At 60.7% G+C, this 26984-nt stretch overlaps 1 protein-coding gene across 6 annotated transcripts; it reads left to right on the forward strand.

Annotated features, from left to right (window-relative positions):
- Positions 1-502: 502 nt before the first annotated feature.
- Positions 503-25488, forward strand: CELSR2 (cadherin EGF LAG seven-pass G-type receptor 2). 6 transcript variants are annotated; one of them, XM_036863167.1, is made up of 34 exons: positions 503-4185; positions 8594-9241; positions 11189-11411; positions 11825-11940; positions 12116-12204; positions 12616-12773; positions 13162-13325; positions 13490-13615; positions 13979-14145; positions 14412-14699; positions 14786-14960; positions 15199-15340; positions 15513-15633; positions 16061-16244; positions 16423-16524; positions 17261-17355; positions 17591-17800; positions 18277-18460; positions 18569-18697; positions 18783-18963; positions 19120-19287; positions 19387-19513; positions 19628-19828; positions 20147-20321; positions 20639-20751; positions 20891-20970; positions 21059-21185; positions 21295-21417; positions 22019-22146; positions 22375-22463; positions 22576-22770; positions 22909-23079; positions 23219-23453; positions 23750-25488. In XM_036863167.1, the coding sequence occupies exons 1-34, from the start codon at positions 888-890 to the stop codon at positions 23775-23777; spliced, it is 8760 nt and encodes a 2919-aa protein (XP_036719062.1). In that variant the 5' UTR covers positions 503-887; the 3' UTR covers positions 23778-25488. The 6 variants fall into 6 exon arrangements, with proteins under 6 accessions (XP_036719062.1, XP_036719071.1, XP_036719080.1 ...); XM_036863176.1 differs by having other exon boundaries at positions 23900-25488; XM_036863185.1 differs by having other exon boundaries at positions 24157-25488.
- The last annotated feature ends 1496 nt before the right edge of the window (positions 25489-26984 follow it).

Here is a 26984-nt window from a genome sequence, read left to right on the forward strand (position 1 = left end):
CAAGGGCTCCTATCAGCAGCCAGCAGCATCCAGCCTTGTTGGGTGGCATGAGGTGGGCACTTGGCCTCTGAGAGCCCTTCAGAAGATTTTGAAAACCTCTAAACATACTTAGGGTACTGCCACCATTATCATTTGCTGTCTGGCTTCTGATTGTTAATTCCTCTCTAGACTGTTGTAGGAATCTGGCACCGGCCCAGGGGCAGGCCTGGGGTGGGACTGGGGTGGGGAAAGGGGGTCTGGACTGCTTGAATTCTACAGCACTGGTGCGGAGGAGGGCGCTGGGTGGGGCCCACCTCCTTCGGTGCGGCTGGCGTCGCCACTTTAAGGCGGCGGCGGCGCGAGCAGGTCTATGGTAATGAGCCGCCGCTGCCGCCGCCGCCGCCGCCGCTGCTGCCGCTCTGCAGAGCTCGCCCGCCCGCCTGGGAGGCGAGGGAGCGTGGGGCTGGGCCCGGGGCCGCGGCGACAGCAGCAGCAGCAGCGGCGGGGACGCGGGACACGAGCGGGCGGCGCGGGGCCGTCGGGGGCGGCCGGGGCCGGGCCGGCGTCCGGGTGCGCAGCTCCGCGGGAGCAGGTGGGCTATCCCGCGGGAGCGAGGAACACTCCGAGGATCTGGGGGCCGGCAGGGCCAAGGGCGCGCGGGGTCCGCGGGCGCAGGTGGCGAGAGCCGGGTGTGCCAGTGGAGGCGCGGCGCCAGCCCGTGGTGGTCGGTGTGACCGGGGCGCGGGCCCGGCTCAGGGAACGGTGGGAGCCGGGGCTCCGGTGAGGCATCAAGGAGCAGGCCCCCGGGGACTGGCGCCCTGGCCTGGGCATGAGGCGCAGCGGGGTGGGCAGGAGCGGGAGGAGGAGCCGCCGCCGCCGTTGACCCGGCCGGCCGGGAAGAGGGAGAGATGCGGAGCCCGGCGGCCCGCGCCCCACTTCCAACACCGCTGCCGCTGCTACTGCTGCTGCTGCTGCCGCCACTACTGGGAGACCAAGTGGGGCCCTGTCGGTCCCTGGGGCCTGGGGGACGCGGTTCCTCGGGGGCCTGCGCTCCCGTGGGCTGGCTCTGTCCAGCCTCATCCTCGAACCTCTGGCTCTACACCAGCCGCTGCAGGGATGCAGGGATGGAACTGACTGGCCATCTGGTGCCCCACCACGATGGTCTGAGGGTCTGGTGTCCAGAATCCGGGGCCCAGATCCCCTTGCCGCCAGCGCCCGAAGGCTGCCCCTGGAGCTGTCGTCTTCTGGGCATTGGAGGCCACCTTTCCCCACAGGGCAAGCTTGCCCTGCCCCATGAGCACCTGTGCTTAAAGGCCCCACGGCTGAGATGCCAGTCCTGTAAGCTGGTGCAGACCCCAGGGTTCAGGGCAGGGGAAAGCTCAGCAGAAGCGTCCATGGGTGGACGTCGGAAGAGGAATGTGAATACAGCCCCCCAGTTTCAGCCCCCCAGCTACCAGGCCACAGTGCCCGAGAACCAGCCAGCAGGTACCCCTGTGGCATCTCTGCGGGCCATCGACCCAGATGAGGGTGAGGCAGGTCGGCTTGAGTACACTATGGATGCCCTCTTTGATAGCCGCTCCAACCATTTCTTCTCCCTGGACCCAATCACTGGTGCAGTAACCACAGCTGAGGAGCTGGATCGTGAGACCAAGAGCACCCATGTCTTCAGGGTCACAGCGCAGGATCACGGCATGCCCCGACGCAGTGCCCTGGCCACGCTCACCATCTTGGTGACTGATACCAATGATCACGACCCTGTTTTTGAGCAGCAGGAGTACAAGGAGAGCCTCAGGGAGAACCTGGAGGTTGGCTATGAGGTGCTCACCGTCAGAGCCACAGATGGTGACGCCCCTCCCAATGCCAATATTCTGTACCGCCTGCTGGAGGGGCCTGGGGGCAGCCCCTCTGAAGTCTTTGAGATTGACCCTCGCTCTGGGGTAATCCGAACCCGTGGCCCTGTGGATCGGGAAGAGGTGGAATCCTACCAGTTGACAGTGGAAGCAAGTGATCAGGGTCGGGACCCCGGTCCACGGAGTGCCACAGCTGCTGTTTTCCTGTCTGTGGAGGATGATAATGACAATGCCCCCCAGTTCAGCGAGAAACGCTATGTGGTCCAGGTGCGGGAGGATGTGACCCCAGGAGCTCCGGTACTCCGGGTCACAGCCTCAGATAGAGACAAGGGCAGCAATGCCCTGGTGCATTACAGCATCATGAGTGGCAACGCTCGGGGACAGTTTTACTTAGATGCCCAGACTGGGGCTCTGGACGTGGTGAGCCCTCTTGACTATGAGACGACCAAGGAATACACCCTACGGGTTCGGGCACAGGATGGCGGCCGCCCCCCGCTCTCCAACGTCTCTGGCTTGGTGACAGTGCAGGTCCTGGATATCAATGACAATGCTCCCATCTTCGTCAGCACCCCCTTCCAGGCTACTGTCCTGGAGAGTGTCCCCTTAGGCTACCTGGTTCTCCATGTCCAGGCCATCGATGCTGATGCTGGTGACAATGCCCGCCTGGAATACCGCCTTGCGGGGGTCGGGCATGACTTCCCCTTCACCATCAACAATGGCACAGGCTGGATCTCCGTGGCTGCTGAGCTGGACCGGGAAGAGGTTGATTTTTACAGCTTTGGAGTAGAAGCCCGCGACCATGGCACCCCAGCACTCACTGCCTCGGCCAGTGTCAGCGTGACCATCCTGGATGTCAATGACAATAACCCGACCTTTACCCAACCAGAGTACACGGTGCGGCTCAACGAAGATGCGGCCGTGGGCACCAGCGTGGTGACGGTGTCAGCCGTGGACCGTGATGCCCACAGTGTCATCACCTACCAGATCACCAGCGGCAACACCCGAAACCGCTTCTCCATCACCAGCCAGAGTGGGGGGGGGCTGGTGTCCCTCGCCCTGCCGCTGGACTACAAACTGGAGCGGCAGTACGTGCTGGCTGTTACTGCCTCCGATGGCACACGACAGGACACGGCACAAGTGGTGGTGAATGTCACCGACGCTAACACCCATCGTCCCGTATTTCAGAGCTCTCACTACACGGTGAATATTAACGAGGACCGGCCAGCAGGCACCACGGTGGTGCTGATCAGTGCCACAGATGAGGACACAGGTGAGAATGCCCGCATCACCTACTTTATGGAGGACAGCATCCCCCAGTTCCGCATCGATGCAGACACAGGTGCTGTCACCACCCAGGCCGAGCTGGATTACGAGGACCAGGTGTCCTACACCCTGGCTATCACTGCCCGGGACAATGGCATTCCCCAGAAGTCTGACACCACCTACCTGGAGATCCTGGTGAATGATGTGAATGACAACGCCCCTCAGTTTCTGCGGGACTCCTACCAGGGCAGTGTCTATGAGGATGTGCCCCCCTTCACCAGTGTCCTGCAGATCTCAGCCACTGACCGTGATTCTGGCCTTAACGGCAGGGTCTTCTACACCTTCCAAGGAGGCGATGATGGAGATGGTGACTTTATTGTAGAGTCCACGTCAGGCATTGTGCGAACACTGCGGAGGCTGGATCGTGAAAACGTGGCCCAGTACATCTTGCGGGCATATGCAGTGGACAAGGGGATGCCTCCAGCTCGCACGCCCATGGACGTGACGGTCACTGTGTTGGATGTGAACGACAATCCACCTGTTTTTCAGCAGGATGAGTTTGATGTGTTTGTGGAAGAGAACAGCCCCATTGGGCTGGCTGTGGCCCGGGTCACAGCCACGGACCCTGACGAAGGCACTAACGCCCAGATCATGTACCAGATCGTGGAGGGCAACATCCCTGAGGTCTTCCAGCTGGACATCTTCTCTGGGGAGCTGACCGCTCTGGTGGACTTGGACTACGAGGACCGGCCTGAATACATCCTGGTCATCCAGGCCACGTCGGCTCCCCTGGTGAGCCGGGCTACAGTGCACGTCCGCCTGCTTGACCGCAATGACAACCCACCGGTGCTGGGCAACTTTGAGATCCTTTTCAACAACTATGTCACCAACCGCTCGAGCAGCTTCCCGGGGGGTGCCATCGGCCGGGTGCCTGCCCACGACCCTGACATCTCCGACAGCCTGACTTACAGCTTCGAGCGGGGAAACGAACTCAGCCTGGTCCTGCTCAACGCGTCCACGGGCGAGCTGAGGCTGAGTCGGGCGCTGGATAACAACCGACCTCTGGAGGCCATCATGAGCGTGCTGGTGTCAGGTAAGGAGGGGCCCAGGCGACGTGGGGATGGGGGTGGCCCGTGGGGGAGGGCCTGCAGAGCCATTCAAGGAGGAACCGCTGACCCGCCTCTGTCCCCGGTACTGGCCCGGCGGTTGAGGGGTGAGAAGCAGCTTGGGAAGGAGCCCTGGAAATCCTGGCAGCTGTGCTGGCCCTGCCCGCTGCCCCAGGCTGGGCTGGGCTGCTTCGGTGGGCCGCCCCCTGCCTACCAGCCTGTGACGTGGTGGGGGAAGTGTTATGAGGCTGCCCTGGTGACGGCTGCCAAGAATTGTGAAAAAAGGCGCGTGGAGGACTGGGGTCCCGGAGAGCTGGGGGAGGGATGGAGAGGACCGTGGCCAGGAGAGGCGAGCCGGCTGCTCAGCGCCCCTTCACTCCCGCCCACCGGGGTCCCCCCGTGATCTCATACAGCCTCTGACAGAGCTGAGGCCGTGGGGCACAGGGTTGCCACTTCGGGGTCAGGACCCTGCAGTCGGGCCCCTTCTGGCTCCCGGCTGAGCCGCAGACCGGCTGAGGGGGACTTTGTCTAGGACATTCTTTTCCCTCCAGGCAGAAAGAGCCCGGCCCGGCTCCCCCTTCAGAGCTCCCACAGGAAGTGAGGCCACAGCTCATTGTCTCTCTCCAAACAGACCCCACTGTCAGAGGTTGTGGTTCGGGGTCCGGCTTGGGGGAGGGGCTGCAAGCCCGGGGCAGGCTGCAGCCTTCCGGGCCCCCTTGCTGCCCCACGGGCTGGCTGTTGTTAGACGCCAGGCCTTTCCTGCGGGCCGTGAGAGCCTGGGCTCAGGGGATGGGGTGTGGGGACCGCAATGAGCCAGGGGACTGGCGGCCTCTGAGGGCAGAGCCCCCTGATCCAGTGGCGAGAGAACAGAATCCTGGGGCATGGGAGCCTGGCCCGGACCTAGGCCGGGCATTCCAGCTGCTTGGCCAAGCGCTCAGCCTGCAGACTCCCTGGACAGAAGGGCTGGGGGAGGAGAGTTGGGGTGGGGACGACATCCTGTCTCTTCTGTCAGCTACAGGGAGTGGGCAGCAGCAGCAGCAAGGAGGGGGCCAGCCCCAGGTTGCTGAACCCCTTCCCCAAGCCTGGGAACAACTGGGACCCTCATGAGGGCTCACTGTTTGCTGTGCCCTGGGGATGGGTGGGTCAGGGTACCCTCACTCCAGACACATCAGGGAGGGGAGAAAGAGAAGAGCCTGCCGGGCCTCACTTCCACCCTGGGGAGTCTGGGCCAGGATGGAGTGAGAGGCGTGCAAGACACAGGGTGTGGCTTCAGCACCTCCCCTCCACTCATGGTCCTTCCGGGGACGCATGACTCCCCTCCCCACTCCTCAGGTGGCCATCGGAGCCAGGGCACATGAGCTTTTAGAGGTCACGGACAGGCCTCTGCGCATCTTGAAGCCTCAGTTTCTCTCCAGGAGGAGTAAGTGGGAACTGGAGCTCCCCTGTCTCGTCCTTCTCTGTGCTGGGAGGCAGGGGGAAGGAGTTGGAGAGGAAGGGCCTCTCCCTCCTGTCCATTCCCAGTCCGCCCTAGGTGATGGAGGGATGGGCAGAGGCCCCACCCAGCCTTCGTGCTCCTACTAGAGCAGAGCCCCAGACCTCGGCTCCCCTAGAATAGAGGGGGAGGCCTCAGCTGACCCTCCAGCCCTAGCCCCACCCTCTCCCCTCAGCCCTGACCCTTGGAGGCAGTCACCACGGCAACCCCAAAGTTCAGGCAGGCTGGGGTGAGGGGGATTGACTCCTACTGCCCCTTTGTTTTCCTTCTCTTGTTCTTTGTCTCTTCTTTCTTTCCCGCTTCTGCCCCTGGGGGCCCTTCTGCACTGCCCCCTCCGTTGCCCTCTCCCCATCTCCTGTGTGACTCGCTCCTGCTTTCCCACTTTCTCCGCTGCTGGCTCTTTTCCTGGGCCTTTGTCTTCCCCTGTTTGGTCTCTGTGTTTATGCCTCTCTGATTTCCCCCTCTCTTGTTCCCTGTGGCTGCAGCTGCCCCAGCTTGGGCCGGATGGCTCCCCTGAAGCCTGAATTCTCCTTGCCTCTTCCTTACCCTGCTAGGACACACAGGAGCTCCTGTCCATGGCCTGGTCATTCCCCAGAGTGGCAGACCCCCTCCAGGCCTACAACTCCCACTGGCACATCTGCCAGGGGAAGAGGGGCTTGGAGTCTGATTCTGCCACAGTCTGGGACTTGGCACTTTTCCAGGTGTGGCAGGTTGGGTTCTAGACACAGATGGGGTTTCCTGGAGTCAGGGCCCATCCCAACCCTTTTCTTCCCAGGAGGATGGCTCAGGTAATGCACCCCCCCACCCCTGTTTCCACCGTTGCCTTTGGCACCTGAGGGGTGACCCAGGTCAAGGCAGGAGAGAGGAACAAAGAAGAAGCAGAGAGCCGTAGGTTGACTGCTGGGATGGGGGACAATAGCAGAGGGGGCAGGTGGCCACAGATGGTGGACCAGATGGGAAGCAACAGAGACACACTGGGCAAGGGGCACAGGCGGGGCCTGGGATGACGGAGGGGAGACATAGGGAGGAGTGCTTGTTCCCAGGGCTGAGTGGTGGTGAGGTTTCTCTTGACTGCCCCCTCCCCTCCCTGATTAGTTAGAAGTACTCTGTGTGGACTCTTGGGCTGCATTCTGCCTGGAGGGACTATCCCGCCGAGGAATTACTGGGCACCAGGTACACAAGAGCCCTGTGCCAGCTCCATAACTAAGTGCAGGGGGGTCTGAAAGAGGGAGAAAAGTAGAGCCTGAGGTCATAAATCTGGGCAGGCTTCCTGGAAAAGGTGAGTTTAGAGTGGGTTAGAAAACCAGGAGGGCCGTGGGCTGGTGTCTGGATAGGCCAGGTAGGAAGGAACAGCTTGTTCAGTAGCAGCAAGTCAAGAGAAGGAGGAGCAAAAGCGAGTGATGACAAACAGGCTTGCTGGTGAGAGCAGGCGGGCCTTGCATTCTCAAGCAATGAGGCTGGAGGGCAGGTGGGCAGTGGGCCGAGGACATGGCTGAGATGGGTGTCTGGCTTTAGCCTTCCCAGCCGCCAGCGCAGTAAGCCACCTCAAGTCGCTGTGACACAGAAGCAGGATCTGTTCCCAGATCCCTTTCCTACTCCCACCCCACCCCAGAAACACCAACTCCTGTCCCATTCCTGCTAGGGTGTCCTTTTTAATAGCTACCTGGGCCCCTCCTGCTGTGTTTCAAAGACCATTTCTTCATTATGGAGACCAAATAAATTCTCATGAACATCTTACTGAACACCTACTATGTGTAGGACATTGTAGTAAATAAAAAATATGAATATCCCTTATAGCCCTGCCAAGCCATTTCCCACTCCCCTTGGCCTCCAGCTTTCATTTTGAGCTAAATAAAATCCATTGCCATGTATTTGTGCATTCAGGTGTGTATGGTATTTCGGGGCTTAGGGTGTGTGGGTGGAGTGAGATGCCAGAGTGTTAGTACTTAGCTGTTTATAAGTGAGTGTGTGGCCTGGGGGTGTGGCAGGCACTCGGCTGTAATGCGGTTAGCCAAGTGGGTGATGAGTAGCCAGAGGCCCTAGGGCCGGAGGAGAGGTCAGCCCAGTGGGGCTCTGTCTGGGGCTCAGGGTGGAGAGCCGCCCAGGCCCTTCCATCTCTGACCCCCAGAACGCCACAGCATCAGGCCAGTGGGCGGTGCTACCACCCATAAGGTGGCTCAGCTGGATTTCCTGGGGTGGAGCCCCACAGGCTACCCTCTGCAGCCCAGAGAGTTGGGCGGGAAGAATGCTTTGTGTGGGGCGTTGCCATGGGGATAGCGGGCCTGAGCCCAAGCAGCCATGGGGCTCAGTGGGAGGGGGACTGGGTGGCCCACTGACCCAGTTCACCCTCCATTCTCTACTGCAGTGGGGGAGGGGGAACATGGCCAGGGTCAGAGTTATGGTAGTGTTGAGAAATAGAGGCTGAGGGGGCAGAAGGATTATATCTGTGGGTCTCTCATGGTGCTCTGGGCCCTGTAGGAAGGTAAGAAAAAGGCGAAATAAGATTCTTGTGCAGGAAGGCACCTGGTCTGGTATAAGGGAGCAGGACCTGTGGCTTGGGCAGCGAAAGGTGCACAAATATTAAAAGATGTGCCCGTGCTTCACAACAGAGGGTTTCTGGGAAGTATGCAATGAGAAGTTCTGAAAATCAATCCCCTTAAGTGCCCATGCGGGCTGAGCCATCACAGAGTGATTCTCCCTCAGGTGAGGTACACATACCTCCTAGGGCACCTTTATGCCAATTAGAAAAGAGGACCCTTTCTTGGCAACTGGGCAATGCAGGAGTGTGCAGGTGGGATTTCAGCCTGCACTCACTCCCTCCTCCGGCTGCTCCTGCCCGGGGCCAGGTCTATGGTTTGGCAACCCTGCCCTCCCCAGGTGCTGACCGTCTCACCTCTCCGCAGACGGCGTGCACAGTGTGACCGCTCAGTGCGCACTGCGCGTCACCATCATCACCGACGAGATGCTCACGCACAGCATCACGCTGCGCCTGGAGGACATGTCGCCCGAGCGCTTCCTGTCGCCCCTACTGGGTCTCTTCATCCAGGCCGTGGCCGCCACGCTGGCCACACCTCCAGACCACGTGGTGGTCTTCAACGTGCAGCGGGACACCGACGCCCCGGGCGGCCACATCCTCAATGTGAGCCTGTCGGTGGGCCAGCCGCCAGGCCCCGGGGGCGGGCCTCCCTTCCTGCCTTCTGAGGACCTGCAGGAGCGCCTGTACCTCAACCGCAGTCTGCTCACGGCCATCTCGGCGCAGCGCGTGCTGCCCTTCGACGACAACATCTGTCTGCGCGAGCCCTGCGAGAACTACATGCGCTGCGTGTCGGTGCTGCGCTTCGACTCCTCCGCGCCCTTCATCGCCTCCTCCTCCGTGCTCTTCCGGCCCATTCACCCAGTCGGGGGGCTGCGCTGCCGCTGCCCGCCTGGCTTCACGGGCGACTACTGCGAGACGGAGGTGGACCTCTGCTACTCGCGGCCCTGCGGCTCCCACGGCCGCTGCCGCAGCCGTGAGGGTGGCTACACCTGCCTCTGCCGCGATGGCTACACCGGTGAGCCCTCACCTAGGGAGGGGGACCCCTGGGGGCGGCTCTGGGGGGCTAGTGCCGCAGTGCCAGCACTATCAGGCTAAGGACAGGGGTGGCGTCGTTCTTTTCCAGAGTAAGGTACAGGGTACACTGGCCATTCACAAGTCCCACTTGCTCTTTCACAACCACCTATTGAGGAAGGCAGAGAGGGGAGCCCTTCTTCTCGGCCACCTACCCACCCCCCACGCCCCACCCCCAGGTGGTGTAACTGAGGTCAGCTCTAGCTCTAGAGCCAAGCTGCTTGCACTTGTATCGCAGCTTTGACAATACTAGCTGGGCGACCTTGGGCAAGTTACTTAACCTCTCTGTGCCTTAGTATTTTTAAGTGGATGATGAATCTATTCACATGATAAGGTGGTTGTGAGGACTGATTTAATACGGGTAAAGAGCTGGCCTGTAGGAAGTGTTGGCTGTGATTTAAGGGAACGCTGAGATCAGGTGACTTGCTCCAGGTCTCATCTGGATTAGAGATGAGGCTGGGCCTAGTACCTGATCTCTCCCCACTGCTGAATGAGTTACTTTTCTGAGCTGCAGCAAGTGCTTTTCTCCCTAGGTATTGAGGGGAAGGCACAGAAGAGCTGGGGAAACTGGAGGGTTTGGGTGTGGGGATAGTGGTTTTCAGATTATCGCACCTGTGTGTGACCCTGAACAGAATAGCCTCACCCTTGCCCAGGTGTGTAAAACAGGGTCCTGACCAAGAGGGCTCCCTGTTGGCCTGTTTCCAGGGGTCTTTACACATCCTGTCCCAAGCCTCTCCCTGGGATGCTCACTGCCTCTGCTTTGTGCTCCTGACCCCTCCCTGCAGGCTCCCGTTTTTCCTCAGGACATCCCCTTCTCTCCTCCATGGGCCCTTCCTTCCCAGATGCCTTAGGGCTTGCTCCCTCTCCTCCAGAGCTATGCCCACTGGCTCTGCCAGCAGTGGTAGGCAAGCCCCACTGCCACCCCTGCTGCATCTTCCTGCCCAGAACTTGCCAGACTTGACTCCTCTCAGCTGCTACTGTGGGTGGAGGGGCGGGTGGGGAGCAGAGGGGTGGGCTTGGGGGAGGGGAGGGAAGTCTTTGTCCAGGAGGATGGGGTAGGGGGGTGCTTAGAGTAGGCGAACAACAGTTTCCATGGAAACTAGAGCCTGTCACTAGGCACTGGAGCTGAGAACCTATCTCTAGAATCTGGGAATGGGGAGGGAGAGAAAAGGGTGGATTTTTCCATCTGATATTGGAATTTTCATCTCCTCCACTGAATCCTGGTCTGCTCCCAGGGCTCAGTTCCCTACTCTCTCAGCATCTCCCAAGTGCACAGAGGTCCTCAGTCTGGACCCCAGGGCTCAGGGTGGGAGTTCCCTGCCCCATTTCTGGAAAGTCCCCAGCTTCCTGCCCACACCATCCCATAACTACGACAAATCCAAGTGGAAGCCTGGTCTTATCCCCAGGGAGGGAAACTGATCTTGGTGCCTGACAGGGACAAAAGCACCAGTGGGAGGGAGGGAGGAGGCAGGGGTTGGCACCAGCCCTCATGCTGTCCTGCAGGCCCTTCCCTCCATGTGCATTCACCCCTGAAGGGGCCAGAACACCCCCAAGCTTGCTTGGTAGCCATGACACCAAAGGCCGCTAGGACCTGGCCCTTATAATCAGGGACCTCGTGGGCCTGTGCTCTCGAGGTCCAAACAGGGGTATGGAAGGGACTGGGAGCCTCAAGGAACTCGCAGGACAGCCGTATACGGGATTGTGGTGAGAACAGCCCAGTGCGCCACGCACAGCACAGAATGGCTGAGTTTGCACATGAGAGGAAATGGGGATGCCTGGGAGAGTTTGGGGGTATTATGGGGGTCACAGGAGACCACGGAGGGATCACTGGATGCAAAGGAGTCCCAGTTCCCCAGGCACTTGGTGCTCACCTGCCTTACCTCTTGCCCAGGTGAGCACTGTGAGGTGAGTGCCCGCTCAGGCCGTTGCACCCCGGGTGTCTGCAAGAATGGGGGCACCTGTGTCAACCTGCTGGTGGGCGGCTTCAAGTGCGACTGCCCATCTGGAGACTTTGAGAAGCCCTTCTGCCAGGTGACCACGCGCAGCTTCCCTGCCCGCTCCTTCATCACCTTCCGGGGCCTGCGCCAGCGCTTCCACTTCACCCTGGCCCTCTCGTGAGTTCCTGGGTGCTGGGGGTAGGGGGCGGGGTTGGGGGGGAGTCCGGTGCCTCCTGTTCTGCAGACGAGGTGGGAAGTCAGGCAGCAAAAGTGCCCAGAAGAGGTTGTTGGCAGAGCCAGGTCTGCACTTGGAATTGCTTGTGCAGTTGGCCAGCAGGCCTCCTTCACCCACCAGGGCCGTCTACACTCCTCCCACCCCACCCTCAAGGGTGGGAGCTAGGATGCCAGGGTTTTGCTTCTGGTCCTGGTTTGGGCTCATCTTCCACACTCTAGCCACATGGCCCATAGCCTCGGCCAAGGAGTCAGCCCTCTGGAGAGTCCTGAGTAGGATCAGGGCTGGTTAGGTGGCTGGGGTGCTGGCATCGAGGTGGGTGCCCCATTGCATGCCCCCATCGCCCACTCCTACTCAGGTTTGCCACCAAGGAGCGTGATGGGCTGCTGTTGTACAATGGACGCTTCAACGAGAAGCATGACTTTGTGGCCCTCGAGGTGATCCAGGAGCAGGTCCAGCTCACCTTCTCTGCAGGTGATCCCGCTTGCCCCATGTCCTTGCCCATCTCCTAGAGGCCCCGCGTCTCTCGGCCCTTGACCCCAAGTCACACACTCTCCCAGCCAGATCTGGGCCCAGCCCAACCATGTGCATCCCCTCCCCATTCCCAGCCCTCATCTGGTGTCCCAGCTCACCTGGGTCCTTTCCCCAGGGGAGTCGACCACCACCGTGTCCCCATTCGTGCCCGGAGGGGTCAGTGACGGCCAGTGGCACACAGTGCAGCTGAAGTACTACAATAAGGTGGGTGTGGGAGGGGGCTTGACCCTCCAGAACCCTCCAGAAGCTGGTGGGTTCTGTCCTTGGCTCAGGTGCTCACCCAGACCTGGGTGGCACTGCCTCCCCAGGGGCTGGTCATGGCACTTCTGGATGAAAGGGGGGAAGGGAGGGGTGGAACTTGCCACCTTGCTGGGCATTCCCATTCCGCTGGGTGGTGTAGATGCTTCCTATTCTATTAGGCAGAAACTTGAGTAGACGTTGAGGAAGGTAAAGCACGTAAGTCATGTGAGCACACATCAGTGTGCATGTGTGTTTGTGTACACACACACGTATATGTGGGTGTGTGTGTACACACAGGGGGTGAGTTAGTGCCTGGCCCATGACCTGAGTGGCTCTTGCCCACTCTTTCCCATCTCTGCCCTTCCGTGTCCACAGCCGCTGTTGGGTCAGACAGGGCTCCCGCAGGGCCCATCCGAGCAGAAGGTGGCTGTGGTGACCGTGGATGGCTGTGACACAGGGGTGGCCCTGCGCTTCGGAGCTGTGCTGGGCAACTACTCCTGTGCTGCCCAGGGCACCCAGGGTGGCAGCAAGAAGTAAGCAGGGGAGAGGGCTGGGGCTGCGGTGAGGCGTGGGCCAGTCAGGGAGGGAGGGTTGTAGGGGGGCCTTTGGGGGCCCTGAAACGGGGACCAGTTCAGACGGGGGTCTTCCCTCACCTTGCTTCCCTCTGCCCCTGCTCAGCCCTCTGCGGGGGCTGGGGTGGGAGGCGGCAGCGGGCAAGATTGGGGGACTAGAGCCGGGCCTCGTGCAGCGGTCCAGGGAGGGGCGGGTATCAGATGAGAGCAGCTCCGGGTTGAGGCTCCCCTTCCCCTGGCTGCTCTGCAGGGCCCCTTGGGCTCCTGGCCTGGCGGCAGGGCTCAGGGAGGAAGAAGAGCCGGAAGCACCCCACTCTCCCTCATGTCGCAGCCATTTTCGCTCCCCCAGGTCTCTGGACCTGACAGGGCCCCTGCTGCTCGGCGGGGTGCCTGACCTGCCTGAGAGCTTCCCTGTCCGAACCCGGCACTTCGTGGGCTGCATGAGGAACCTGCAGGTGGACAGCCGCCATGTCGACATGGCCGACTTCATTGCCAACAATGGCACCGTGCCCGGTATGGGAGCTGGCGTAGGGGCGAGGCCAGGGGCCCTATGCAGAGAGGAGGGGTGTGCCTGCTGCGGGGACCCCTGCACGTGGCGGGTCTCGGAGCCCCTTCCAGCCACTGCCACAGGTTTTCTGTTGGGAGCCTCCACCTGAGCGCCCTTCTCTCCACTCTAGGCTGCCCTGCCAAGAAGAACGTGTGTGACAGCAACACTTGCCACAATGGGGGCACCTGTGTGAACCAGTGGGATGCCTTCAGCTGCGAGTGCCCTCTGGGCTTCGGGGGCAAGAGCTGTGCCCAGGGTAGGGGGGCAGCCCTCAGAGGTCGGGGCCTGGGAGCTGTCAGCAGCGCTGGGAACGCTGGCAGGGTCCGGACAGGCACTGGGCAGGGCCCAGCTGAGCTGGGCTGTGGGTAGAAAAGCGTGTCTGGGCAGAGCCCTGAGAGGGTAGCACGGGAGACAAAGGGCCCAGTCAGAGGCAGGCCTGGGCACAGTGTGGTGCGGGCCCAGGGCAGGTGAATGGTCTGGGGGGCGGGGCTGCTGTGGAGAGTGGGCACTAGGAGGGACAGTGCCCTGCCTCCCAGGGAGCCGCCCCTGCTGAGCATCATACCCCCTGGGGCACTTGGGCGCTCCGCCTCTCAGAGTCTGCCTTTATCTGTCTCCCCAGAAATGGCCAACCCACAGCGCTTCCTGGGCAGCAGCCTGGTGGCCTGGCATGGCCTCTCACTGCCCATCTCTCAGCCCTGGCACCTCAGCCTCATGTTCCGCACACGCCAGGCCGACGGCGTCCTGCTGCAGGCTGTCACCAGGGGGCGCAGCACCATCACCCTGCAGGTGATGCAGAGAGGGGTGGGGCAAGCGGGCCCTGGCCAGGGTTGGTCAGAGATGGCTGGGCGGGGCCTTTCCCTGGAAAGAAAAGGCAGCTAGGTTCGTTTGGTGGATCACTGCTGCCATCTCTTGGGCCCAAGGGAAATAATACCTTTTCCTCTCCGGCCTCAGCTGGGCAGCAGGATGGGTTTGGTGGTCCAGGAAGGAGGACGGTGGGCTGGAAGAAGAGCCGATTAAGGCAGTCTGCTGACCCTCTTTTCTTCTGGTGCCAGCTTCAGGAGGGCCACGTGGTGCTGAGCGTGGAGGGCACTGGGCTCCAGGCCTCGTCTCTCCGGCTGGAGCCAGGCCGGGCCAATGATGGCGACTGGCACCATGCACAGCTGGCACTGGGAGCCAGTGGGGGCCCCGGCCACGCCATCCTGTCCTTCGACTATGGGCAGCAGCGGGCAGAGGGCAATCTGGGCCCCCGGCTGCATGGGCTACACCTGAGCAACATTACCGTCGGGGGAGTGCCTGGGCCGGCCAGTGGTGTGGCCCGCGGCTTCCGGGGCTGTTTGCAGGTAAGCCTCCTGCCCTGCCTTATCTCCAATAGCTGGAGGCTGGAGGCCCGCTCCACAAAGGGCCAACGCTACCTTGTCCCTCCCAGGGTGTTCGGGTAAGCGAGACGCCCGAGGGTGTTAGCAGCCTGGATCCCAGCCGTGGGGAAAGCGTCAATGTGGAGCCAGGCTGTAGCCTGCCAGACCCCTGTGACTCGAACCCATGTCCTGCCAACAGCTATTGCAGTGACGACTGGGACAGCTATTCCTGCAGCTGCGATCCAGGTATGCCAGGGATCCAGGGAAATGGGGCAGGTTAGCAAGTGCGGGGCGGCGCCGGTTCACTCTGGCTCAGCCGTGTGACCTGGGGCTAGTCACATCACCTCTCTGAGCCTCTCCTCCTGCACTACAAAGCCAGCGCCAGCTGGTATAGCTGCTCAGAATAGAAGACGGATGAAGGCAGGTTTGAAGAAAGTGCCAGGGGAAGGTGGGGATTGAGCCTCTCCTGTCCTTCTGGTCCCAGGTTACTATGGTGACAACTGTACTAACGTGTGTGACCTGAACCCATGTGAGCATCAGTCCGTGTGTACCCGAAAGCCCAGTGACCCCCATGGCTATATCTGCGAGTGTCCCCAAAATTACCTTGGGCCATACTGTGAGACCAGGTAAGTGGACCATTGCAGGCAGCAGCAGGTCCCAGCGGCACTGCCTGTGTCTGGTGTGTCCCTCAGAGCACTGAGAACCTGGCTGAGCCGCAGCCAGGCTCAGAAGGGCCACACGTGGCTACGCCAGACGGGTGGCAGAAGGAGCCCATTCCTGCCTGGTCCTTCTCCGCAGGATTGACCAGCCTTGCCCCCGAGGCTGGTGGGGACACCCCACGTGTGGCCCGTGCAACTGTGACGTCAGCAAAGGCTTCGATCCGGACTGCAACAAGACAAGCGGCGAGTGCCACTGCAAGGTGACAGCCCCGGCCTAGGCCTCCACAGCGGCTGCCTTGGCCTCTGTTCTGTACCTCCTGGGCTCTTGGGGGGGGCAGTGAAGGAAGCCTCCCCACAGAGAGCTGGGAGCTATGTGCCTTTGCTCCACTAGGGCAGGCAAGGGGCTGTTTGTCCTCGTGTGTCTGGGGTGTGGGGCGTCCAGGACCTATACTTAACCAGGGAGCTCTGGGTCAGCTATACTAGTTGTTTGCAGCCTGTTCTGATTGGTGTCTCATTGATAGATTAAACTCCAAAACATTACCAGTTGTTACATGTTTTGAATGTACCATTCTTGGTGGGGACCTGAGGTCAGGGAGCTTCTCTCCAGAGGGGCCACAGTGAAGGATCCATGAGCATCCAGGGAAGAGAGCCTGAGCCAGTGACCCCATCCTCCCTCTTCCCTCCCAGGAGAACCACTACCGGCCCCCTGGCAGCCCTGCCTGCCTGCTGTGTGACTGCTACCCCACGGGCTCTCTGTCCCGAGTCTGTGACCCTGAGGATGGCCAGTGTCCATGCAAGCCAGGTGTCATTGGGCGCCAGTGTGATCGCTGTGACAACCCTTTTGCTGAGGTCACCACCAACGGCTGTGAAGGTAGGGGTCTTGCGGTAGATGGGTGGCCCTCCCTGCTGTGTGCCAGGCCCTCGTGTCCCAGGGAGGCCAGGAGCAGGGGCTGGTTGCAGGCCTGAGGTTGCACAGGGAGGGCTGGGGAGCCTGGCCAGAGCTGTAGGGGGACAGTTGCTCCTGAGTGACGGTGTGTGCTTCCCTGCAGTGAATTATGACAGCTGCCCACGGGCCATCGAGGCTGGGATCTGGTGGCCCCGTACCCGCTTCGGGCTGCCTGCTGCTGCCCCCTGCCCCAAAGGCTCCTTTGGTAGGTGCTGGAGGCCCAGAACGTGAGACTGAGAACTTGGCCTTTCATCAGTGGGGTGAGGGTGGGGAGCCCCCGGCTACTGATCATAGGACCCCACTTTCCAGCCTCCAGGTCCTGGGGACTCCATATCCCATGCTCCCTTGGCTCACTGTTCCCCTGCTCCCAAGGTTGCCTAAATGAAAGGTGCCTCTTGGACTCACAACAAAAGTGCTAAAAAACCTGCAGTGTGCGTGGCACAGGGCTGGGTGCTAGAGATTCAAAGATGAGTCGCACAGGGTTCCAGTCCTCAGCTCACCACCTAGTACTGGAGTTATGCCACTAGAAAGATGGTCCGGGGAGTAGGGGAGGTGAGGTGCTGTCCCAGGGGACCCAGCCGCAGGATGGGCGCTGGCGCTGGTCCTTGGATTGACGATGAGCAGAGTTCAGAAGTAGAGAATGAGTGGCAGAGAGCTCAAGGTGGTGGCTGGAGAGGGACAGCCACGTCTGGGGGCTCGAGGGGACCACGTGCCCTGTGCTCCTGTAGCCCTTGTTTGGGCTGATCCTACAGAGGTTTTGGCTCTGGTGTTCTCCACACGCGTCTCCCTGTTTTCACCTGCAGTACGGGACGGCAGGGCCCTTGTTTGGTTGTCGCCTGTCTCTGGTCTATGAGGGGCTGGCCCCCAGCAGAACTCAGCCAGGTCTCGGCAGCCTCCTGTGTCTCTCCCTGAGGCCTGCCCTCCTGGCTGCCTTCCCCCAGGGACTGCTGTGCGCCACTGTGACGAGCACAGAGGGTGGCTCCCCCCAAACCTCTTCAACTGCACATCAGTCACCTTCTCAGAGCTGAAGAGCTTTGTAAGTGGAACTTCTCATCTCCATCGCCTTACCCCCACCCCTTGCCCTCGCCCAGTATGACCTGCCCGCCTCCCCAACTTTGAGAAAGGGGACTCTGGAATTCCAGCTCCTGTCTCCCAGGGCCCCTGCCTGGAGGCCATTTTTCCCCTTTCCTGAGTCCTTTTACTCTAGAGTTCAGTTCTACTCTCTGGGTACCTCACTCCTGTGCTGACCCCCCAGCCTATCTTGGTCCCAGGCTGAGCGGCTGCAGCGAAACGAGTCAGGCCTGGACTCGGGGCGCTCCCAGCGGCTGGCCCTGCTTCTGCGTAATGCTACCCAACACACGGCTGGCTACTTCGGCAGTGACGTCAAGGTGGCCTACCAGCTGGCCACTCGGCTACTGGCCCACGAGAGCACCCAGCGAGGCTTCGGGCTGTCCGCCACACAGGATGTGCACTTCACCGAGGTGGGGCTTGGAGGGGGCAGGAATGGCTGGGTGGGTGGAGGTCACAGTGAGTGAGCCTGCTCCTAGCCCCCGGGGGGCAAAGTGGGGGGCACTCCCCACCCCCGCCTTTGGGGAGCTCCCAGCCGGCATGAGGCCCCCATGAGACCCCCTGAGCCATGGCTCAGCATATGGGTAATTTAGAGCACCTCTTCCTAACCCTTTTCATAGCAAGGCACCCGTAGAAAATAATGTTTGTACTGGGGCCTGGTCTGATCAGGCTTCTCGGAGGAGAGGCCCTGCCCATCATGCCAGGACAGGGAGGAACCAGCATCTAATAACATCTGTGTGGGAAACTCTTAGAGACTGAGGAGGAAGGATTAGAGGGAGGGCATGGTGGGGGGCAAGCCAGGGCTGGTCTAGGTACAGGCTGGGGCCTGGTGGTGGGGACGAGGAGTGAGGCTGCAGGCACAGCCCACGGTGACCGTGCCCTCCCCCAGAATCTGCTGCGGGTAGGCAGCGCCCTCCTGGATGCAGCCAACAAGCGGCACTGGGAGCTGATCCAGCAGACAGAGGGTGGCACCGCCTGGCTGCTCCAGCACTATGAGGCCTACGCCAGTGCCCTGGCCCAGAACATGCGGCACACCTACCTAAGCCCCTTCACCATCGTCACGCCCAACATCGGTGAGGCTGCTGCCTGGGTGGGAGGGCTCAGGGAGAGTCTCTGATAAGGGCGGCCGTGCCAGGGGCCTGCCCACCTCACCGGGGGTCTGACCTGTGACCTCTCCCTAGTCATCTCTGTAGTTCGCCTGGACAAGGGGAACTTCGCTGGGGCCAAGCTGCCCCGGTACGAGGCACTGAGAGGGGAGCGGCCACCGGACCTTGAGACAACGGTCATTCTGCCTGAGTCCGTCTTCAGAGGTCAGTGGGGGCCAACGGGTGGGTCAGGGGCCAGGCCGGGGCATCTGCGCAGGACCCAGCTGAGTGGACAGTGTCCCCATCCCAGAAACGGCCCCCGTGGTCAGGCCCGCGGGCCCTGGAGAGGCCCAGGAGCCAGAGGAGCTGGCACGGCGTCAGCGGCGGCACCCGGAGCTGAGTCAGGGTGAGGCGGTAGCCAGTGTCATCATCTACCGCACCCTGGCCGGGCTGCTGCCCCATAACTACGACCCAGACAAGCGCAGCCTGAGGTGAGCCGCTGGGGAGACGAGGAGTGGTGGGGGGGGCAGGTTGAGTGGGTGAGGCACAGAGAGGGGCCAGGGGTTGGGGGCATCTCAGAGTGATTAGGGGCGTCCTCCAGTCACGCAACTACCGTGGTGACTGTGTGCCCGCCTGCCCCGCGCCAGAGTTCCCAAACGCCCTGTCATCAACACGCCCGTGGTGAGCATCAGTGTCCATGACGACGAGAAGCTTTTGCCCCGTGCTTTGGACAAGCCAGTCACGGTGCAGTTCCGGCTGCTGGAGACGGAGGAGCGGACGAAGCCCATCTGTGTCTTCTGGAACCATTCGATCCTGTGAGCCTGCACTGCCCTGCCCCCAAGGCTTTGGGCGGAGAGCTCAGGCCCCTGGGCACCCCACCCTTCTTGTCTCCTGACCCTGCCTCCCTCACGCAGGGTCAGTGGCACAGGTGGCTGGTCGGCCCGAGGCTGCGAAGTCGTCTTCCGCAACGAGAGCCACGTCAGCTGCCAGTGCAACCACATGACGAGCTTCGCTGTGCTCATGGACGTGTCTAGGCGGGAGGTTGGATCCACCAGGGGTAGCTGCAGAGCTGGGGGTGGGAGCCAAGGGCACTGGACTAGGTGCTCAGGCCCCGCCCTTCCTAATCCCTCTGGCTCTCTGCCACCCACCCTGCAGAATGGGGAGATCCTGCCACTGAAGACGCTGACCTATGTGGCCCTAGGGGTCACCTTGGCTGCCCTGCTGCTCACTTTCCTCTTCCTCACTATTCTGCGTGCCCTGCGCTCCAACCAGCACGGCATCCGACGGAACCTGACTGCCGCCCTGGGCCTAGCTCAGCTGGTCTTCCTCCTGGGAATCAACCAGGCTGACCTCCCTGTAAGATGTTCCTCCTCATGCAGAAACCTTCCCCAGTGTCCCGCCGTCACAGGCTCCCATATGCGTCCTCCCCAATGGCCCCCTCAATCCCTGCTCCTGCAGTAGTGACTGATAAAGAGCCAGCCTAGTGCCTGGCCCCCAGTTTCCGCCTCTCTAGCTCCCCCTTACTTCCCCAGCACCTGAGAGATACCTTCCTCTGGCCCAGACTCCCCCTGAAGCACCTCCCAACACCCAGGCTCTCCTCGCCTGTCTGGCGAGAGCAGGACCCACACTCTGGGTGTGCCTTGGTCACTGACTGGGCGCGGCCTGGGCCCTCAGTTTGCCTGCACAGTCATCGCCATCCTGCTGCACTTCCTGTACCTCTGCACCTTTTCCTGGGCTCTGCTGGAGGCCTTGCACCTGTACCGGGCGCTCACCGAGGTGCGCGACGTCAATGCCGGCCCCATGCGCTTCTACTACATGCTAGGCTGGGGTGTGCCCGCCTTCATCACAGGTACCCCCACCCCCGATCCCGGGCCTTGAGGTTCTACATCCCTAGGGCCTACGTCCATCTTCATGCCACCTTCTCCCACTCCCATCCCAGGCCCAGAGGCCCACATCCCTATGCCCGGGCCAGGTTCTCCACAAGTATCCCTCTGGTTTAACTCAGCTATTGACACCCCCACTCAGGGACAGGGTCCCCCATCCTGGAGAGGACGGCATGGACAGATGGTGGGCAGAAGCCTTCATCCCCTGCACCTGGCCCTAGGAGCCCACTTGACTGCCTGATTTCCAAGTCCCTGATCACCCCTTCCCCGCTGCTGTCACCAGGTCTAGCCGTGGGCCTGGACCCGGAGGGCTATGGGAACCCTGACTTCTGCTGGCTCTCCATCTATGATACGCTCATCTGGAGTTTCGCCGGCCCCGTGGCCTTTGCTGTCTCGGTAAGTGCTGGAAAGCGGCTGGGGGCGAGCAGGCTGTGACCTCAGGATCCCCTTTAGGAACTGCTGAGGCCTCCATAGGGTGGGGTGGAAGCTGTCTGTCCCCTGATGGTCCCCCTCACACGTCCCCCTCCCCTGCTAGATGAGTGTCTTCCTGTACATCCTGGCGGCCCGGGCGTCCTGTGCTGCCCAGCGGCAGGGCTTTGAGAAGAAAGGCCCTGTGTGAGTATGGGGTGTGGGTGCCCTGGCAGTGGACGGGCATCGGCACGGGAGGCCTCACGGCCAGACTCACAGCCCACCCCCTCCCCAGCTCGGGCCTGCGGCCCTCCTTCGCTGTCCTCCTGCTGCTGAGCGCCACGTGGCTACTGGCACTGCTCTCTGTCAACAGTGACACCCTCCTCTTCCACTACCTCTTTGCTGCTTCCAATTGCATCCAGGTACCTGGTCCGACCCATGCCGTGGGAGGCCGGTGGAATTGTAGGTGGGAAGCTTGGGTACGAGGTGCCTTAATAAGCACTTAGACACTTGCTGCTTCTTGCCTGTCAGGGCCCCTTCATCTTCCTCTCCTATGTGGTGCTTAGCAAGGAGGTCCGGAAAGCACTCAAGTTTGCCTGCAGCCGCAAGCCCAGCTCTGACCCTGCTCTGACCACCAAGTCCACCCTGACCTCGGTGAGGGAGCCAGGGTCAGGGAGGTGAAGGGGTCATGGGGAGTTGAGGGGGAAGAGGCAGGAGGGACAAAGGCTGTGCGTTTGTCCCACTTCTTCTCCATCCTTACATCCTTTCCTGGAAGGAGGAAGGGGTGGTAAAATGGTATGTGTGGCCTTGGAAGAAGGGGCCTGGGGTCGGGGAGGGGTATTTTGACTTGAGAGAGATGGGAGCGGAGCTTAGAATAGATGAGGGAGTGGCCAAGACAGGTAATCAGGTCATAAATGCCCCACACCTGAGAATCCCTTGTGCATCTTGGTAAATCTTCTGTCTCCCAGAATGCTCTCAGGAGATAATTCCTGGTGCCATCTTTTGCCAGCAAACCCTTATACAGCCGAGTCCAGGGTACTCGGGGTGCGTAGAACTGGCACAGCTATGGCAGAGCTACAACACTACTAGGCCCTGAAATGGGGGCAGCAAAGATGTGGGGCCTGTCTCTTCAGTCCTGGGCATGTGGGGGCGGGGGGCGGGGTAGAACTTAGGGCAAGCTCCCTCGGCCCCTCCACTTTCCTGGGGCCACCCCTTCCGGCTCCCCCATGTACTGACCTCTCTGTTCCCTGCCTAGTCCTACAACTGCCCCAGCCCCTATGCAGATGGAAGGCTCTACCAGCCCTATGGAGACTCAGCAGGCTCTTTGCACAGCGCCAGCCGCTCAGGCAAGAGTCAGCCCAGCTACATCCCCTTCTTGCTGAGGTGAGCTCTGGTGATGGGACAGTTGGGGAGGGGAGAAGAGCACCTGGCATGCTAGACCCAGGCCAGGCTGCTAGGAGTTGGGTAGCACACACCATGGCTGACACGGTGGCAGCTTGAAGTGGAAGCAGTGAGGAACATGGGGCAGGAACTGGAAAACCCAGAACAGAGAAGAATGGGACACTGGGCGAGGGGCCAGGCTGATGCCTCCAGCATGTCTTGTCTTCTTAGGGAGGAGTCCACACTGAACCCTGGCCAAGGGCCCCCTGGCCTGGGGAACCCTGGTGGCCTATTCCTGGAAGGTCAAGACCAGCAGCACGGTGAGGACGGAACCTCCTGACGGCCAGTGGTGGTGGAGGCGCAGCTGCCTAACTTTGGTTGAGGGTGGGCAGTGGCGGATGGGCTGCCTGTGATCTCTCCCCCACTTCCTAGATCCAGACACAGACTCCGACAGTGACCTGTCCCTGGAAGATGACCAGAGTGGCTCCTATGCCTCTACCCACTCATCAGATAGCGAGGAGGAGGAAGAGGAGGAAGAGGCGGAGGCCACCTTCCCTGGAGAGCCGGGCTGGGACAGCCTGCTGGGGCCTGGGGCGGAGAGACTGCCCATGCACAGTACCCCCAAGGGTGGGTCAGCGCAGGGTTGTGGCCTTTGCGGGCAGTGGGAGGGCAGAGGGGCTGGGATTCCTAGGAAGCAAGACTAGGGCGGTGACTTTCCTAGCTGTCTGCCTTCTCTGGGCCTCATCTACTTCCTTTCTCCACCAGATGGGGGCCTGGGGCCCGCGAAGGTTCCCTGGCCAGGAGACTTTGGGACCACAGCAAAGGACAGTGGTGGCAACGGGGCCTCTGAGGAGCGGCCGCGGGAGAATGGAGATGCCCTGCCTCGGGAGGGGTCCCTGGGTCCCCTTCCAGGCCCTTCTGCCCAACCTCACAAAGGTGAGCAGGCTACGCTCAGCTGCACGCTCCCCCATCAGCAACCTCACTCCTCACACTGGCCTGTGGCTGGTGGGGCTCTCGAGGGCAGCCCCATGCTCCTTCCACCTGCTCCTCATGGCACCCGCCCTCCGGCCCACAGGCATCCTCAAGAAGAAGTGTCTGCCCACCATCAGTGAGAAGAGCAGCCTCCTGCGGCTACCCCTGGAGCAGGGCACAGGGTCTTCCCGGGGCTCCTCAGCCAGCGAGGGCAGCCGGGGTGGGCCCCCTCCCCGCCCTCCACCCCGGCAGAGCCTCCAGGAACAGCTGAATGGGGTCATGCCCATCGCCATGAGCATCAAGGCAGGCACGGTGGATGAGGACTCGTCAGGCTCCGAGTGAGTGTGGCTGGGTGGGCGGGACAGGGTGCAGCCCCGCAGAGGCCCCGCCTCCAGGCCTCCCCAGGCCGCTCTGGTGGGCAGTGGAGTGTGGCGCAGGTCCCTTCAGGCCACATGCCCACAAACATGGTGCCCTGTGGGGTCAGCCCAGCCCAGCATCGGGCAAAGTGAGGGAGGGTGGGGAGCCGGGGTTGCTTTTCTGTTTCCTTCTTCTGGTGAAAGCTTCTCACTGTCTCCTCTGCTCCGACTAACCCTCTGTCTGCCTTTTCTGTCACTTTCCTTTCCTGCCTCTCCAGATTTCTCTTCTTTAACTTCCTGCATTAACCCTGGGCCGGTGGTTCCTACACCCTGAGGCTCCCTTACGTTCCTCAGCTGCACTCATGCCCCCACTCCTGTCTTGTGCTTTATCCCGCCCCTGCTCCCCCTGCCTGCCTGCCTGCCTGCAGCAGCGACGAAACATCCATCTGAGGAGCCTGGGCCTTGCCGGGAGGGGCACCCACCCCACCCAAGGCCATCTAGTGCCAACTCCCTCCCCCACCATTCCCCTCACTGCACTTTGGACCCCTGGGGCCAACATCTCCAAGACAAAGTTTTTCAGAAAAGAGGAAAAAAGAAATTTTAAAAAAGGAACTCCACTCTTCATGACTTCAGGGATTAATTTTTTTTATACGCTGGAAATTGACTCCCCTTTCCCTCCCCAAAGAGGATAGGACCTCCCAGGATGCTTTCTCAGCCTCTCCTCAGTTTCCCATCTGCTGTGCCTCTGGGAGGAGAGGGACTCTTGGGGGGCCTGCCCCTCGTTTGCCATCACCAAAAGGAAAGGACAAAGCCACATGCACCCAGGGCATCAAGCCCTGCGGGCCGCACCGGGCAGGCCTCAGTGTGGTGAGGGCGCAGGGTCGAGGGCACTCCTCACCCCGCCTGTGCCGCCCCTTCCAGGAACTGAAAAAGCCCTGTCTGGAGAGGGGGCAGAAGGACTCAGCGCCCCCAGACCCCCAAATGCTGCATGAACACATTCTGAAGGGAACCCGCGCCCCTGGGTGGCGGCCGGGCCACCCCAGCCCCTCTCCTTTCCCTGGACTCTGGCCGTGCGCTGCAGCCCGGGTGTTTGCTCAGTTCGCTGACCCAAAAGTGCTTCATTTCCCTGCCCGCCCCATGCTGGGGAAGGCCAGTCATGTGTTAAGTTGCGCTTCTTTGCTATTGTGCGGGTGGGACAGGGAGGAAGAGGACAGATGGGGCTGGCCTGGTTGCCCCATGCTGTCTCCAGCCCAGGTCTCCAGTCTGGGTTCCAGTGTCCACTCGCCCTCCTCTGAGACCAGACAAACCCCACTGACCTGCTGTGGCCTCTGAGACATGTTCTATTTTTATCCCCTTCTTGGAATTGGCTCTCTTCTTCGAAGGACCAGGTCCCTGTTCCTCTTTCTCCCCCTCACCACCCAGCTCCCTGCGAAGAGAGAGTTAATATATATTTTTTATTTATTTGCTTTTTGTGTTGGGATGGGTCCAGTCCCAGGGGGGTCTGATGTGGCCATCAGTCAGGTCGGGTGTGTACCCAGCAGTCCTGGCGAGGGGGCCTCGGGCCCTTCCCCTTGCTCCAGGCTGTCATCTCCCCACCTCTCCTCTCCCTCCTCAGTTTTGCCAACTGCTGTTCATCTGAGTCACCATTTATGCTGAGCATGTATTCCAGACTTGTCACCCATTTTCCTCTGGAGCAGGTGGCTAGAAAGAGGCTCTGAGTAGAAAAAGTGTTCCTATTTCTCATTTGTAAGGCTGGTCTCTCTCTGGCTTTTCTGCCATGGATTCTTCCCCTGGCCTCTCCCCTCAGCAATTCCTGCAAAGGGTTAAAAACTTAACTGGTTTTTACTACTGATGACTTGACTTAAAAAAATACAAAGATGCTGGATGCTAACTCGATACTAACCATCTGATTGTACAGTTTGATTGTAACTGTAAATATGGTAGCATTTTGTGCTTTGTTTTTTCAGTTCCCCATGCTACTGAATAAAACTAGTCCTGTGCGGGCTGAGCACTGTCATCCTGTCCTCCTGTGTGGGGCCCTTTCCTTCCAGAGGGGGGAGGCCTGGTCTCTGGAAAACACGAGCAGGCAGGGCCCTGGAAGGGCCAGGTCAGGGGACTCAGATATCCTCTTGACACCCCCAGCAGTGTCCCCCAAATAGCCTCAGTACTGAGCCCACATCCTGGCATTTCCAATGAAGATGTGGCCGTTAGCAGGAAAGTATGCTTCTCACCAGGACAGGAGGGACTTGTATGGCTGGAGAGGCTGCACAGAGCAGGCAGGATTCCAGCCCAGCCCCTTAGGGCTGAGTCCCGTCCTGGGAGCAGAATTCAGGAGGCAGGGAGGGCTGAGAGGCTGGTGGGAATTGAAAGGTGCTCAGTGACTAGGTACATCCTAACTTCATTCTTCTGGGCGGTCTCGTGTTTTTCCCCGTCGGAAACGAAGCAACTACCCATACTCTAGCCAGCTGTGTGCTCTGCCACATTACTTCTGTTACCAAGTTTTGTGTTTTTCGAAGGTCTGTTCAACAAACTAGATAGGGAGTTCACATGGGGGCCATAGAGGGGAGTTGTTAAGAACACAAACCCTGGAACCAGACTCAGTGACTTAATCTCTCTGAGCCTTAGTTTCCCTGCCTGCAAAATGAGGATGATAATGGTTTGTGCCTAACTGAGCTTTTATGAGAATTAAATGAGTTGGCACATGTTAGTGCTTAGAACAGTTCACAGTGCATAGTAAGAGACCAAGAAACCCTGGCTTCCTTCCCTGGTGCTACTGGGTGGGGGGCGTGAAGGTAGAGTGCATAAAGAGAAAAAACAGAAAGCTCGACCCAAACGGAAGGAAGTAAGCAGGTAGTGAACTAGAAGGGCAGCCGTGGAGGGCAGGCCTCCTCCCCCGCGGACGCTGCCTCCTGAACGTTGCTTAAGCAGATCTGCAGTGGGACTGGAGGGGCAGTTAACGAAACCCTAGACTGACTTAGAGGGCGAAAGGAACATGCCTTGCCTTATCCTCTTCGGCCACCAGGTGGCAACAGCACGCGGGTCTGCTGCTTGTTTTGCCTCGGAGGACCCACCGGGGCCTGGCTCACATGCAGGCCACATGAACATGCCATCTGCTGGCCACACCTAAGCGTGTGCCCGGGCTTGCCTTCTGTCAGACACCAGTGCAGGACGCGGTCGGGAGACGCACCTGAGGTCTTCTTGCCCCTGCCAAGTTTTCTCCAGAGCCAGACACTCAGTGTCTGTCTCCACACACCCTCCCGCAACTCAATGCTTGGAATCCCAGAGGCTCAGGGAAAGGTGAAAGTGTAGGCAGCTGTCACTGTGATATAGGTGAATGTGTTAAATGAACCTTAAGATCAGCCACAAAAAGAAGAAAGCCACGGGGGGCCCCTGGCCCAGGAACAAGGGAAGGGCCTTTTAGTGCCTCAGAAGGGGGCCTATGGGCATGTAAACCTGGGGGGCGGGGCACCAGCTGGAACTCACTCCCTTGGCCCAGTTGCCTGCTGACTTCCT

Source organism: Balaenoptera musculus, chromosome 1 (genome assembly GCF_009873245.2).
Source record: "Balaenoptera musculus isolate JJ_BM4_2016_0621 chromosome 1, mBalMus1.pri.v3, whole genome shotgun sequence".
NCBI classification, from domain to species: domain Eukaryota; kingdom Metazoa; phylum Chordata; class Mammalia; order Artiodactyla; family Balaenopteridae; genus Balaenoptera; species Balaenoptera musculus.

Coding starts and splice junctions, on each gene's coding strand:
- CELSR2 (XM_036863167.1), top strand. CDS start 888: ATGCGGAGCCCGGCGGCCCGCGCCCCACTTCCAACACCGCTGCCGCTG. Junction 13,616..13,978: donor GGGCAAGAGCTGTGCCCAGG/GTAGGGGGGCAG, acceptor CTGTCTCCCCAG/AAATGGCCAACCCACAGCGC. Junction 16,245..16,422: donor CACCACCAACGGCTGTGAAG/GTAGGGGTCTTG, acceptor GCTTCCCTGCAG/TGAATTATGACAGCTGCCCA.